The sequence below is a fragment of the Asterias rubens genome, chromosome 21 (genome assembly GCF_902459465.1).
Source record: "Asterias rubens chromosome 21, eAstRub1.3, whole genome shotgun sequence".
Classification (NCBI taxonomy): domain Eukaryota; kingdom Metazoa; phylum Echinodermata; class Asteroidea; order Forcipulatida; family Asteriidae; genus Asterias; species Asterias rubens.
The window spans coordinates 6,167,463-6,184,086 of record NC_047082.1 but is presented as its reverse complement, the minus strand read 5'-3'; the positions used below and the strand labels follow the sequence as shown (position 1 = coordinate 6,184,086).

Here is a 16,624-nt window from a genome sequence, read left to right as displayed (position 1 = left end):
CACACGTGAAACCATAGAGAAAGGAAACACACAGCACAGCAGACATAACAAGGTAATAAATATTGGAAAGACAACTGTTTAAAGAAGCCTGTATTAATCAACGTGTACTGTGTAACTTAAGGTTTTGCCAGGCATAGTTTTAAGTAAGTTAATGTAGTTTTTCTGTGTTTATTTTCGTTAACATTGTACTTGAAGTTGTATATTTTAGATGGAGTTAATTACTCGGACTATTGTAGTGCAGTGCAGTGCGGTGCGGGGGCCTGGCGACGCTATAGCACGGCGGTATACGAGGCCACTCTACCTGCCCTGATTTTACAGGCCGCCTGAAGTTGCGACTATTTTTAATCGCTTTTGTTTGTTTTGACCTGCTTTCACTTTAAGTAGAGCTTCACAAAGAGACTAATGTCAGTTGTAAAGAATGTGTTTAGTGATACAGGAATTTCAGAGGCTATGAAAAGAGTGAATTTTTGCCGAAATTTTCATATATTGACTTGGCAATTAATAGGCAAAGCGTAGTAAAGTTAGTAAGCACACACATACACGTGTTGTGCATAGTGTACTATTATTAATGAGAAAAAAATCATGCATAGTTTTTGGGGTGGCAGTCAAGGAAGTTTTAGTCCTTAATATTTTCGGGTAAGGCACCCAGAGTTATTTAATAATTTTTGGTGAGGCACCCAGATACTTTGACCTCGAGTGTCCTTATGCAGTGGTTAAACTGTGCCAAATTTAAAAACAATATTCAATTGTTTGTTTTCTGTGAGAGTAATTGGTTTATTTGCTTGTGTTGAATGAAATTGATGCAATTCAAAATGTTTTTGTACTGCTTCACTGACAATACACTTTGGCTTGTAAAGATTTCACACTTTAAAAACATTTTGTTTCTTGCAAAAAGGAAAAATGTAACCAAACAAAACAAGGGGGTTGTGTCACTGCTACACTTTGTAATAATTTTACTCTCTCTCTCTCTCTCTCTCTCTCTACTGGTTTTTGTCTCTACAGATGGATACTGAAGACAGAAATGAGATCATCAAGGTGTACTTCAACATGGCAATGCTCTACAAAGATATTGTCATAATATTGGCAGTAGATCATGGTGTTATCATAACTTTACGCCACTTGAAAAGGATTTTAAAGGAAGTTGGTCTGGTCAGGAGGAAAAATTACAGCAGTATTGCAGACATAGTCGAATTCATTCACAATCAGATAAGAGGTTCTGGAAAATTACATGGATATAGATGGATGTCAGAGAAATGCCGTGGACATAATCTGAAGTGCAGGAAAGAAGATGTGAGACTGATTCTTAGCAGTCTAGATCCTGTGGGAAATCTCCAAAGAAGGAAGCGCAGGTTGTTACGTCGTTCTTACTATGCCAAAGGTCCAAATTATATCTGGCACATTGACAGTTACGACAAGCTGAGAAGGTATGGCATTTGCATAAATGGATGTGTTGACGGATTTTCTAGAAGGATCATTTGGATGAATGCATACCTCACTGCTTCTGATCCACGGGTGATTGCTGGATACTACATGGAAGCTGTACAATCGATTGGTGGGTGCCCAAAGTGGTGACCATGGCACAGAGAACGGGCATGTGAGAGATATCCAAAGATTTCTACATATAGATGACCTCGGTGAAGATGTTGACAGTAGCCGGAGGCCTGTAAAATCAGGGCAGGCAGAGTGGCCTCGTATACCGCCGTGCTATAGCGTCGCCAGGCCCCCCTCTACTCTGCTGCATGCACCGCACTGCACTGCACTACACTAGTCGGAGAACTCCATCTTATCATTGACTACACTGGACTACAACTTCAACCAAGTACAATGTTAAAGAAAATAAACACAGAAAAACTACATTAACTTACTCAAAACTATGCCTGGCAAAACCTTAAGTTACACAGTACACGTTGATTAATACAGGCTTCTTTAAACAGTTGTCTTTCCAATATTTATTACCTTGTTATGTCTGCTGTGCTGTGTGTTTCCTTTCTCTATGGTTTCACGTGTGAGATCAATGGCGGCGTGAGGAGGACGGGCTGCTTCCGTGCCAAGAATCCCGAATTATGTCGTGCGCACGAGATAATATGTCGTGCGCACGAGATAATAGGGAGCTTTCGTTTTGCACGACGAATGGTTCTACAACGTTGAAAATGACACTTCGAGTTATCTGCGCATGCGCCGACTCTGAGGCTTCGTCGGCCTTCAATTTCTACGACAGTAGTTGGGGTGAATCTGCGTTGTGATGAAAACGACAACGTTTGGGTTCAGAGGTACTAATAAATATTCATACATTTGACCTACGACCCTAAACTTTTGACGAATTATACCACCAAGCAAGATGGATGATGCAACAATGTTGTTGGAAAGTATTTACTCGGTAAGTTTATTAACTATTTCAGGCCTCTAATTGCTTCACTCACAAAACCAGGTTTTTGACCTGGTTTTGTGACCTTTATGAGTACATGTGGCCATGGGAATGGGTTGATCTGGTCTTGACTTTTGTGACTCTTTATGAATATTAGTCTTTAGGAGTGGGAATAGATTGTTCATTCATTGAACTAGTACTACTAGTATTTAAGTACTACATCAGTGGTTTTCAAACTGTTGTTTATAAAATGGACACGAAAAAAGTGTTTACCCATGCTCGTGGCTTTCTTGCTCATGCATTGTAAATTGTTTGATCGGGTTTACAATCCATGGGAACATCTGGCAATTATATGTATTTTTTTTAAATTTATACTGGTTTTTTTAAGGGTAATGAAACTCATTCAACAAAGAATTTTGTATATTATTTGTTTTTTTAAGAAAATAAACGAAGTCATGCACTGTATGTGTAATTTTATTTTGTTTTACACCTCAAAACTTAATTGCCTTCTTGCCTTTCTAAGTTTTTATTTTTTTATTATTTTTGTATTTATTATTATTTCTTTTAATTTTATTTGGGGGGGGGGGGTTGCCCTATCTGCTGCTCCTGGTGCCTTCAAAATTTGGCTCACTCCAAGGCCAAAGTGGCCCTGCCCTAACAAATATTTAATTTGAGTTTGAGGCCGGTTTTTTAACGGTTTTATTGCAAAATAGTGGCAACTGATTGTTTAAATCAACTTGTCCTTTTTAAGATTGAAGGTTTTTCGTGTGGTTACTACACAATTGTTAACGTTTCCTTTTTTAAAATCCAGTGTAGGCCTACGCGTAGGCTATGTGGTGTTAATAGAATGATGTGTCTGTATAAATTTACATGTGCATGTAATGTATACAGCGTGACTAGTATTAAATTATCATGGACTTGCTGGGGTCCCCTTATTACATGTATTACATGTATGTTTTTCAAATTCCAGACAAACAGAGATGGGGTATGATGATGGTAGGCCTTCGTATTAACAGTTCCCCCATACCAAAACGTATTCATGAACACCCAAGACAGTTTTGCTTTGGATCTTGTTCCATAAATTAAATCTGAAGTGGGTATAAAAAATTGTCTTTGATTTGATTAATGTCTAAATGTTATTTTCTTAATGACAGGAAATGAGCGCAACTAATAAGAGAATGAGTGAGAGAACTAGTGACAAGCCTGAGGAGAAGGATGATAGTGGCCAAATGCTCCCAAACACAAGTAGCAAGCCTGCTACTGATAAGAAGTAAGTTCAAGTTAATTAATGATATGATGAGCAGGTTAATATTCTCAATTTGAGCCAGCTCAGTCCCCCAAAAACACCAAATAAGGCTGGCAGTAGGTAAATAATGGTAAAAAATAGCCGTGTTAGTCTGATGGATAAAACAAGAAAAGGTAGCGGTTGAGGTAGTTGTTGCTATGAAAGCTTATGCAGTGTTTTAAGAGTAATCAGTTCGTCTTTAGGTGCTGCCACTACATTCATATCAACCAAATTATGAAGTTCTTGCATTAGTGTAAAGTAAAACACTAACATTAAAAGCATTAATTTTACCCAAACAGGGAATTATTTGCCCTATTGTGAGAACGATTTACAAACTTTTTTTCTCATATTGCAGGAAGAAGTCACAATGGACCGAAGTTATGGAGACTTGCTTACTGCGAGAACTAGTGGTTCAAAACCCCTTTAAGCACCGACACGGGTCACTGGAGAGAGGAAAGGTATGGGAGCAGGTCGCCACAGCTCTCAATCCTCTAACACAATCCATAACCCTCAACCAAAGGACCGTCAGAGACAAGTACAAGGGGCTGAAATCCAAACTAAAGCAAACAAACAACAGGGAAAAGGCTGCTTCTGGCATCGGCACAGAGGAAACAGAGGCACAAAGAGAGATAAGAGAACTAATTCAGCAGTTGGAAGAGATGGAGTTAGATGCTGAGCTGATCCCACCTCAGAAAAAGGATGATGAAGAGCAGAAGCGGTTAGATGGGGTAGAAATGCAGAAACTTATGTTGGAGAGGTTTTCTGAGACCAAAAAGAGGTATATTTAATATTAATTAGCCTTCGACTTCAGTTTCCTGCCATCACACTCAAAACCATACAATTGCATTGTTTACATGTTTCTTTAAGATAATTGGACAACAAAAAGTTAACTTATTAAAAGTTATCACACAAGGGCGACAGGAATACGGAAAAATATAGCGCTTCTGTGTCCCATATCCAACGAGGCCGAAGATGCATGTAGCGATATTAGCTGTGCAATATTATACACATATTGACTGGCAACGAGGTAACTAGTATACGTCTATTCCCACAAGGGACTTTGAGTGACCAGAAGAGTGACCTATTTCCCGAGGCTGAGGCCGAGGGAAATAGGCCTCTCTTCTGGTCACTCACAGGCCCGAGGGGGAATAGACGTACACTAGTTACCGAATTATGCCAGTCAGTTTGTGTTTTATAACACAGCTCAGTCTTAAATGTCAAATAAGAACAGAAACAGGAGTTTTGTAGTTGTTCACGGTTCAAGTCAAAAGAGGGCGCTGTTACCACGGGCACTATTTGCAAGTACTAGTTCACACTCTGGTACTATTCCCACAAAACAGGCATGCGCGTTCACTAGCCCATATGTATTAGTTCATCCCACGTGACCGTGTTTCAGCCAACCAGAATACAGAACAAGCAAGAGGTGTGTTATAAAGGTTTTTATCACCACTTCACTCTGCGAATCTGATTGGAGGATTAGCGCGTACTTGAAGATAAAAAGTTAAGTCAGATTTCTAAATCCAAACTTATTGTAACATTATTGCCCCATCTTTTTATAGTCTTTGTTATGCCTGTAAATGTTTGTTTTTTTCTTTCAGACAGAATGGTGACAAAACCACACCGAGAAAGAGAAGAAACACTGGTTTGGAGACCTTCTCTATCATAGAGAGAAAGATGGAGTTGGATCAACAACTTAAAAAAGATGAGATGATAAGAAGAAAGGAGGAAGAGGAAAAAAGAAAGCAAGAAGAAAGAGACAGGGAACAGCGGTTCGAGCTTCTGCAGCAGCAACAGATGCAACACCAACAGCAAATGCAACAACAGCAACAACAAATGCAACAACAGCTTATTCAGCAGCAACAATTTATGCAGCAACAAGCACAGCAGATGCAGACCATGATGATGGCAATGTTTAAAACTATTGACAAGAAAGACTAAAGGCTAAAATCAGAGAAGCTCATCAGCTGTTTGTTTGTTTGTTTGTTTGTGTTACTAAACTTTGTGCGCTTCGTCGCGATATATTGTTCTGAAATTTTGAACTTTGAGCGTTGACGTGAAACTGGAAGATAAGTTTGTTATAACACGTACGTGCGCGAGTGGAATACGGAAAAATGTAGCGCGTCTGGGTCCCATATCCAACTCGGCTTTCGGCCTCGTTGGATATGGGATGCAGAAGCGCTATATTTTTCCGTATTTCATTCGCACTTGTGTGATATAACTTATAATATACATGGTATTAGGTTAATAGGAGACATTCTGGGACACTAGGTGGCAGCAGACTTACCGGGTAACGCCATTGTTCTCAGAGTTATGCGCATGTTCAGAACTACGTAAACAATAGAAATTTACCTGGTAAGTCTGCTGCCACCTAGCTTTGGAAAGTCTCCCATTGTTATGTGACATGAAGTCATCTATGACATGTACATGTAATTAAAAGGAATGTTTGTTAGGGCCTATTTATTCGTATATAGTAGATCAACTGTGTTTTTAAAGTGATTTAGTGTAAATAAAGTAATTCTCACTTTAACTTGTTGATCAATAAATTATTAATTTATTATTAAAAGGGACCCTACATAGTGTAGACGATGTGACCTGTGACACCACATGTTTACAAAAGAGCCACAGAGTCTGGACTTCCTGCAGGCATGATTTGTACACAGCTCAATTGAAGAAAACAAAATCTTATATTAATTATGGAGATTGCACTGTCTAATTCTTATCAACTTTTGATATGATGAAAGGGGGCACATCTCAAAACTTGTCCAGCTTTTACTTTCATAACTCTTGGTTTTATGTGGAAATTATGACACAAAATGGCAACTTTCCCATAAGACCAGTGTAGTATCTTGCCTGCCAGAATACTGAAAGAATGTACAAGGTCACACTTATTGTAATCAAGGTTCACATGGTCTATGGACCGACACCATGGTGTTGCCATCTTGATTTTCTTTCATTCAAAGCAAAGTAACTAAACCGAGGCTGTTAGAAATAATAGTCTGGTTACTTTCTGTGCAATGAGTATGATTCTTAGCAATATTTAGCACCGACTACTATAATATAGCAAGAAGAACCATGATGCTAGTCTATAGGTTAGCCTACATCCTAGATTGCCTTTGGCACATAGCGACTGCACAGTGTTTGCAGTACCCCCTCGGCCTCCCCCTCCCTTTATACTTATACATAGTAACAATGAAAACAGGAAAGGTTGTATAATCTTTGTTTTATTTGCCCCAAATACAGCATTTACATCGGGTAATTAGAGGTGGTGCTGTATAACAACTTTTAGAAACTTGCATTAATTTACTGAAAAATTGAGAAATTGTGTTTTTATCTATCCTGTTGAAAAAAAATGGTATGAGACAAAAATTCAAATTGGTTATGTATGTATGTCGTTAACTTTGCTATGATGCGATTTTGACACTGTTAAAAAGTAATGCTGTTGTTTTGACAAAATAAATAATTTTCACAATTCCGAAAGAAACTCAACCCTGTGTGATTGGTGAACTTCCAGTATGTCATTAATTTTCTTCTACATGTATTCCAGGGAATGGTGATATCAAAAGATAACAAAACAATTGTTGCACGCTGTGATTGGGGTCCATGGGTTTTGTATACCCTTGGGGGGAAATGGCACACTTGGCTTCGCCTCGGGTGCCATTTCCCCCCTCGGGTGTACAAAATGCCATGGACTCCATCCCAGCGTGCAACAATTGTATAATGATTAGCCCTTGTATTTAAGTTTAATAGATCCAATAATACGCTTTGAATGTCAAAATGGGTTGACCCCCAAACCAACTAGTTGAATTTTGTATGGATTATCAAAGCATACATGTAGGACCCATTATTACTTAAATAAGGAAACATACAATAACATTGGATCAAGTATCCTTCTAACAAAATGTGATGGCTATGAAAAAATCCAATTTGGACGAATCGTGGCCCTAAGTGTAGGGATCATGCTCTAGTTGCCAGCCTGAAAATACTCCTCCAGCGTTGGGGGCTCGACTCCGAAAAGATTTGAGGTGTTGTTACCATACAAACAAGTATGGGCATTAGTCAATAGTCCACAAACAGCGTAGATCTTCCCACAAGCAGACAGGCATACTTTCTGGGACTTCTTAAAGTCTACAAACTTAAAAAAGTTGACAATGTTTCCAAAAAGCCACTCTACAGTAATGCGGACACTTGACATAGATTTGTTATATGCTTCTTGGTCTGGTGTGAGGTTTCCTTTGAATGGTGCTTGCAAGTGTGCTCTCAATGGGTAGGCTCGATCACCGTAGATGCACATAACTTCCCCTGCTGGATCATAGGATCGTTGCTCAAGTTCTCTCAGTAGTCCAGACAACCTCAGCATGTAGCAGTCATGCCTGCGACCCTCTATTGGTCCATACAAATGGGCAATCATCCCGTTAGCGGCTGTAACTGACTGGAACTTAAGAGCATGAAGTCGTTTATGTCCATTATACATGACTCGCTGATTTTGTGTTGGGCGGCATATGGGGCGGACTGTACCGTCTACAAATCCCCAACAATTTGTGAGGGCTGCCATTTTAGCACTTACTGCTCCAGCATACTCTTCGAGATGCAGGGGACTGAGCCATTGCTGATTTAGAGTCTGGAATTTCTGGTTAAACGTGCCATACAAATGGTCTGTCATGAAGTTAGTGATTAGGCAAAGTTGGGGAACTGATCTCCCAAAGTCCTTGACCATGTCTCCGTATCTGCAAGGGTAGGCAAATCTGGATAAAGCTACGCATAGGGCTTCCATCCCGTCAACCCTTGTACCGTTAGCACATCTTATTTTGTCAGGGACTTGCAGCACATTCTTGAGTTTGAATAGATCATTCTTCAGGAATCTGAGAAAAAGAGAAAAATCAAAAAGAACACAATGTTTTAACCCTTGGGCTGTACTGCAATGCGATCTGTTGCTCGCCTATAAACTGTCATAAAATCATTTGACAAATCATACATAAACATTATCAAGAGCAGCAAATTTGAATTCATTGGGCTGCACAGCTAGCTCCCCAAGAGCAGATGTCATTTAACATATTTCAATGAAAAAAGAAGAGACATGGAATATGGATTTTACGTTACTCTCTCGGGACAATCACTCACCCCCCCCCCCCCTTGCTCATAAAACTATTATAAATATGAGGGATCCATGTGTTGGAACATGCTCTTGTTTGATATCTCGTTCCAACACGATAATCTAAAAAAAGCCTCTAATTTAAAGGTAGTGGACACTATTGGTAATTACTCAAAATAATTATATAAAAGCATAAAACCTTTATTGATGACGAGTAATGGGGAGAGGTTGATGGTATAAAACATTGTGAGAAACGGCTCCCTCTGAAGTGACGTAGTTTTCGAGAAAAAAGTAATTTTCCATGAATTTGATTTCGAGACCTCAGATTTAGAATTTGAGGTCTCGAAATACTTCGTGTGACAAGGTTTTTTTTTTCTGTCATGGTTATCTCGCAACTTCGACGACCAATTGAGCTCAAATTTTCACAGGTTTGTTACTTTGTGCATATGTTGAGACACACCAAGTGAGAAGACTGGTCCTTGACAATAACCAATAGTGTCCAGTGTCTTTAAAAAGTGTATTTATTTTTAAACTTGTCTTTCTTTCAATCTGACCAGACACACATTTGCCATGTTTGCATAGATTTAGAATCTTATTTTGGATGAGAATGGTTCAGTATAAAACTTGGGTAAACTCATCGTACCGTAGTTGCAAGCTCTATTCAGAAATAATATCATTTAAATAATTTCTAGGGAGAATGCACTTTTCGCCACACTACATGTACGGCAGTAATAACAACATGCATGATGTAGTTTTACCATGATTTTATTTACTAGTCAAAACATGTATAGATGTACTGTAGCAATACGACAGGTTTTGCGTGTTTCAGTGTTGGCTTACCTGAAATATGAGTTACATTCATCGTCGTTAAAGTTGTCCAAATCAAAAGCTTCATAATCTGAGTATATAAAATCATAATTGGTGGGCTTGTTGATATCATAAAGCAGCGAGAATTCTTCTACATTAATTATATCTGAGCAATAACTGAATACTAAAGCTTCTCTGAGTCGATGGAGATTCGCCATTTTAGAAAGTGATGCTGCCGAATAACGAGCGACTTATCTCGAAAATCTCGCACATGCGCAGTCGGCATACCGAACTCGCCTGGTCATGTGATCAACTCAAAGTTCACCGTCCTGACAAATCGAAATCAGTTGTACGCGGAACGGAAACTTGTTACAAGGACGGTCATGGTGTAAATTTTCACCGTTGTAGAATCATTCGTCGTGCGAAACGAAAGCTCCCTAATATGTCGTGCGCACGAGATATTTTTTTTATTTTTTTTATTTTTCATGTCCCTTTAGGGGCTCCGTACTAATTGAATTCCATGACCATAAACATAATTTTGGCAAATAGAAATCCCATTGCATGGCATTGGTTATGACGTCATAATGACGTAATTCAAGGTGATGCCATTCTCAGATTTTTTGGAGCATGACTTTTTTTTTAAATTTGTGGGTCAAACTGATACTTTGGTGAAAAAATGGTGCTTTTGTCCGCCGTGTCACGATTTTTTCTCTAATCCACCTCACTATAAGGGGTGCTACACAACTTATTAGACTGTGCCCCTATCTTTATCCGCAAGGATATAGACATGTACTTGCTATTCAGAACCAGTGATTTCATTGGACGCAATGATTTCATTTGATAAATGCAGTGACATGAACTTTCCATAGCTGTGTTTTGATTGGTCGGGGTGATTTGGGTGCCGCTGCTGACAAACATCACCTCGGACCAATCAAAATACAAATATGGAAAGCTTATTTTCGGTCGTCTGCTGCATGCAGTGTCAATCTACACACACTACTGTACTGTTGTATGTAGTGTTGGTGAACAATTTGACTGCGTATCTCTACATTATGAAATGAATGTATGTGAAATGTGAAGATGCACGGGGACTGACCTACGATTGGAGGCCACTCTCTTGTGTTATTCACGAGCCTCGAAGTGTGACGTCAGATGTTCAGGCTAAGAACTTATTAGCGGGATGCCGCGCCAGACACCCCGCAGGTGGCAGGAGCGCTGTCGGGGGGTGGGGGGGGGGTATATCCACGAAGGAGCATGGGAGCGCGGAGCGCGGAGAGCGAAGCTTGTACTGGCACGCTTAAAGGAACACGTTGCCTCAGAACGGTTAAGTTGGTCTTTCAAAAGCGTTTGAGGCAAAGCGTTTGTCAAAAGCCAGTCTTCTCACTTGGTGTATCTCAACATAGGCCTATTATGCCTATTTAAGTTTCCGCTGTAGACATTAATATTGGAGGTCACTGCATTAAATCATCCAAACAGTTGAAAAATCTTGGGGTCATCTTTGATTGTAACTTAAACATGCAAAGTCACATGTACTCATGAAGCGACATAGGCTTCCGGTAAAGTATAGAATCATGTATAAAATTTGTCTTCTAGTTCATAAATGTTTAAATGGTCTAGCCCCTGACTATCTCTGTAAATTACTGCATACTACTAGCTCATGTTCACGTAGACACACACGGTTATCATGTGATAAAACCAGACTTCAACACTGCAATACCAGATTATGTACTTTTGGGGATAGAGCTTTTTCCGCCATTGCCCCTAACTTGTGGAACCAGCTTAATTTGTGTCTCAGGGAAACAGCAAGTATTGATGTTTTTAAATCCGGGCTAAAACCCCATTTCTTTCGAAAGGCATTTTTATAACTGTATATTGTTCAGGTAGTTGTTGTGGTTTTTATTATAATTTAAGGTCTCTTGTAGCACTTATTTTCCATTCTGTAATTAATTATCGTTTCCCTGGAGTTTTAGTGAATGTCTCTTTTTACAATTTGTTTGGTCACAACTGGTCTGATTGTACAATCTCTTTGCAGTTTTAAATTGTGCATACTCCTGTTGTATATTTGATACATTTCCATTGTTTATTGTTAATTTCTTTAATTGCTTGTCATTGTTCGCTTGATTTTGAACTTATTTTTATATCTTGTTGTTTTTGCTGATTATCTAAGTTTTTAATGTTTCTCTGTATTAGCGCCATTGAGCATTGTTTTCGATGGATATGGCGCTATATAAATGTTTACTATTATTAGGTGTTCGGCCAACAGCCGAACAACTATTGTTATTGTTCTGGTTTTTTTTTTTTTTTAGGTGTTCGGCCAACAGCCGAACAACTATTGTTATTGTTCTGTTTTTTTTAGGTGTTCGGCCAACAGCCGAACAACTATTGTTATTGTTCTGGTTTTTTTTAGGTGTTCGGCCAACAGCCGAACAACTATTGTTATTGTTCTGTTTTTTTTAGGTGTTCGGCCAACAGCCGAACAACTATTGTTATTGTTCTGTTTTTTTTTTTTTCCTCGCGTTCTTCTTTCCCTGCGAACCTTCTCCAGCAATTTTAAACAAAAGTAAAGCTTGTACAAACTTAAAACTTACTATGTACATAGGCAATAGTGAGTAGACGAAACCGCCACTTTTTGGGAATGATGACGTCATTGATGACGTCATGGCAAGGTTTTTAAAGTTGAAAAACGACATTTGCTTTTCGCTGTATCTCAACGAATATTAATGCTATGATGTTCATACTTGGGCATCAGATAGATAAAGACTTGGACAACATTTGTAAAGTTAACGCCAAAATCGTATGACCTCATCTTCCGGTCGTACCGGAAGGTCAAACTCTGCCTTTGTGTTTTTTGTGTTTTTTTGTAGAAAAAAGACAATTTGTTGTCATAACTCAAGATTGATATGGAATTTAACATTGAAACTCATCAGACAATTGAACCTTAATAATAAGACCACACAAACTTCATGATGTCATGATGACGTCATCAGGTTTTGAATAACAACAAATCAAAGTTAAATATTTTAAAGAAATCATAACTCCTGAACCACATGGTGGATTTTGACAATCTACATATCATCGGACAGGTCGATCAAACTTCGAAAAACGCTACACACAAAACGACCCCACTTGACCTTGACTTCCGGTTCAAACCAAAAGTTGAAAAATTTTACAATTTTTGATCTCTAAAACTACGTAACATTTCAACATAAATTTTGCATCCCGTTATAGATGACTAATCCTGCTCAAACTTTCCCACAAAGATGATACCAATTTGACCTGAAACTCTGGTCGAAATCGGACGATAAAGCCCACGGATGTGTTGACCCGCGTGATAACTGCGTACACTGCAAAAGCGCTTTGGCTGGCCGTTCCGCTCCATTGATCACACCTTTATCAGTCCACGAGGCCTGTGTGTTCTGCTCGGAGTAGTGCATCGTTTGACTGTACGCGTGATTTCCATTCATGTTTTGACAAGTCTCAGGTCATTGTACTTGCAACGTAGCGCTAGTTTAATGGTGTACCAACATTTTACAATTGAAGTCCGCTCATATCATATTCGGCGTCAAATTGTTCCCCTGTTCGCCCTTCTCATGGCTTAATTATCAAAACGGAATTAAAGACGAAGCTTCGCTGAGATGGCCACCTACTTCAGTGATTCGTATGACTTTTAATTATGTGAGAAAATGCAACCAGAAAAAGACGAACATTGGTTATGCTTTGATCAAACACCGGGAAGCGGATTCGTGACATCGACTCGTGAAGGGTGTTTCTATCCGGCACTCACGGCAGTGTTTAGCGCGCTACACGGTAAAGCTTTGTGTACAAATCATTGCTTTTCAAAATAAGTGTTTATTTAATGCCTAACAAAATCTAACGTGCATCCCAGTTATCGTAGTTGTATCTGTACCCGTGTCGTACACTTGCGAAACCTCTGTAATACTTACAGTTATTTACAGTTTTTACTTCACAAGTCTAAAATTAGTAAACTGTTGTTTCGTATAAAGTTTCCCCAAATCCAGTTAACCTTTTAAGAAGTTTACTCTTGAGTTAAACATCACAAGGATCACAAAACCTTCAAACTTTGCACATAGTTAGCTCTTTACTAATAAAATACATCGCTTTAATAAGTATTAACCTTAGCATTTGTTTTCTGTGCAAAGAAAGGTATAAATGTAATAGATTTACACTTTTACTTTCTGTGAAAATTAAAAAGCTATCAACAATCTGTTCATAGATTAAATTTTCCTCGTGTTCTTTTTTACCTCTGAACCTTCCCAAGCAATTTAAAAAAAAAGTAAAGCTTGTACAAACTTAAAACTTACTGTGTACCTCGGCAATAGTGAGTAGATGAAACCGCCACTTTTTTGGAATGATGACGACATTAATGACGTCATGACAAGGTTTTTAATGTTGAAAAATTACCATTTGCTTGTTGCTGTATCTCAACGAATATAAAAGCTATGATGTTCATACTTAGGCATCGAATAGATAAAGACTTGGACAACATTTGAAAAGTTAACGCAAAAATCGTACGACGTTAACTTCCGGGTCGTTACCCTGGATCAAAGTTCGCCTTCGTGTTTTTTTTATTAAAAAAAAACTTTCGAGCTTATCTACGGAATAACTCAAGATTGAGATTGATTTGAACGTTGAAACTCAAGAGATAGGTGAACCATGGTATCAAGACACCACAGACCTAACTATGTCATAATGACGTCATCGGGCATTAAACTACACTAAATCAAAGTTTAAAATTTGTAAAAATCATATGGCGCGCAATTTGGGGGGAATATCCAACGGCGCTCTCTTTGGTCCAACGAAAGAGGGCGCTGTTGGGTATAAAGATTTTAGAAACATTGAGCGCTATGTGCAGAGCGGAAAATCGCAATAGTTGAGTGATAACGTCTCGCACCAAAACCACAACCTTTTTTGAATTGATGACGTCATTGATGAAGTCATTACATTAAATAGCTAGAAAATTTATATCTTGAGAATCACAAATGCTACCAATAAGCTATTTTTATGGTCTTTTCCACGACAAAAGTATTTTGTTGGTGTTTGACCTTGCTTTCGTTTAGAACCGGCTTTTTATCGTGACATAAGATTTTCAGTTGAAAAACTAAACCTAAAAATCCGGAGTGGCTTTGCATTAACGATCGCATTATGGCACACTTTTCTAAAACATTTTAAGGGGATTCTCAAATCTGTAATGCACATTTAACTATAAAATAACGACACATTGTATAAAAACATCTTTATGGTTCAATGTTTTTGAATCACGTCATCACGTAACGTCCAACCGAACACCGTGTTTTTGTAATTAACAAAAAACACTATGTCTAGTTTTTTTTTTTTCCTCGCGTTCTTCTTTCCCTGCGAACCTTCTCCAGCAATTTTAAACAAAAGTAAAGCTTGTACAAACTTAAAACTTACTATGTACATCGGCAATAGTGAGTAGACGAAACCGCCACTTTTTGGGAATGATGACGTCATTGATGACGTCATGGCAAGGTTTTTAAAGTTGAAAAACGACATTTGCTTTTCGCTGTATCTCAACGAATATTAATGCTATGATGTTCATACTTGAGCATCACATAGATAAAGACTTGGACAACATTTGAAAAGTTAACGCCAAAATCGTATGACCTTAACTTCCGGTCGTTACTCTGGGTCAAAGTTCGCCTTCGCATTTTTTCATCAAAAAACAACTTTTGAGCTTTAAAGCAAAAGTAAAGCTTGTACAAACTTAAAACTTACTATGTACATAGGCACTAGTGCGTAGATGAAACTGCCACTTTTTTGGATTGATGACGTCATTGATGACGTCATGGCAAGTTTTTTCACGTTGAAAAATTACAATTTGCTTGTTGCTGTATCTCAACGAATATTGAAGCTATGATGTTTATATTTCAGCATCGGATAGATAAAGACTTGAAAAACATTTGAAAAGTTAACGCCAAATTCGTGCGACCTTAACTTTTGGGTCGTTACCCTGGGTCAAAGTTCGCCTTCGTGTTTTTTGATTCGTGTTTTTTCATCCAAAAACAACTTTTGAGCTTTTAAACAAAAGTTAAGCTTGTACAAACTTAAAACTTACTATGTTCATAGGCAATAGTGATTAGATAAAACCGCCACTTTTTTGGATTGATGACGTAATTGATGACGTCATGACAGGGTTTTTAATGTTAAAAAATGACCATTTGCTTCTTGCTGTATCTCAACGAATATAAAAGCTATGATGTTCATACTTGGGCATCGGATAGATAAAGACTTGGACAACATTTGAAAAGTAAACGCTAAAATCGTACGACCTTAACTTCCGGGTCGAAGTTCGGGTCAAAGTTCGCCTTCGTGTTTTTTTCATAAAAAAACAACTTTTGAGCTTATCTACGGCATAACTCAAGATTGAGATCGATTTGAACCTTGAAACTCAATAGATAGTTGAACCTTAGCATTTTTAAGACACCACAGGCCTAATTACGTCATAATGACGTCATCAGGTATTGAATAACAATAAAATGTGTAAAAATCATATGGCGCAAAAGTTTTTGGGGGAATTCCCAACAGCGCTCTCTTTTTGCCCACCAAAGAGGGCGCTGTTGATTATCAAATCTGTGTACAGCATCAAGTGCAGGGGTGAGCTAGATTTTTAAAGGGCTTTCATAAGTTGCAAACAAAAAACTGATGCCAATCTCACACAAACATATTGCATTTGTGAAGAAACAAGGCGTTCAAAAGTGTGATACAAGTTTAACTATAAAATAACGACACATTGTATGAAAAACATCTTTATGGTTCAATGTTTTTGAACTACGTCATCACGTAATTTTTTTTTTTTAGGTGTTCGGCCAACAGCCAAACAACTATTGTTATTGTTCTGGTTTTTTTTTTAGGTGTTCGGCCAACAGCCGAACAACTATTGTTATTGTTCTGTTTTTTTTTTTAGGTGTTCGGCCAACAGCCGAACAACTATTGTTATTGTTCTGTTTTTTTTTTTTTTTTTTCTCGCGTTCTTCTTTATTAATAAAATACATCGCTTTAATAAGTATTAACCTTAGCATTTGTTTTCTGTGCAAAG

General features: G+C 38.2%; 2 protein-coding genes across 2 annotated transcripts; one reads left to right on the top strand and one right to left on the bottom strand.

The window, feature by feature from the left end:
- The first annotated feature begins 3,592 nt into the window (after positions 1-3,592).
- Positions 3,593-5,652, top strand: LOC117304784 (trichohyalin-like). The gene is made up of 3 exons (XM_033789391.1): positions 3,593-3,635; positions 4,006-4,428; positions 5,249-5,652. The coding sequence occupies exons 1-3, from the start codon at positions 3,595-3,597 to the stop codon at positions 5,586-5,588; spliced, it is 804 nt and encodes a 267-aa protein (XP_033645282.1). The 5' UTR covers positions 3,593-3,594; the 3' UTR covers positions 5,589-5,652.
- A 1,660-nt stretch (positions 5,653-7,312) lies between these two features.
- LOC117304625 lies at positions 7,313-9,929 on the bottom strand. The gene is made up of 2 exons (XM_033789171.1): positions 9,580-9,929; positions 7,313-8,509 (listed from the first exon to the last, which is right to left on the bottom strand). Exons 1-2 carry the CDS (start codon positions 9,762-9,764, stop codon positions 7,612-7,614), a joined length of 1,083 nt encoding a protein of 360 aa, XP_033645062.1. The 5' UTR covers positions 9,765-9,929; the 3' UTR covers positions 7,313-7,611.
- Positions 9,930-16,624: the final 6,695 nt, after the last annotated feature.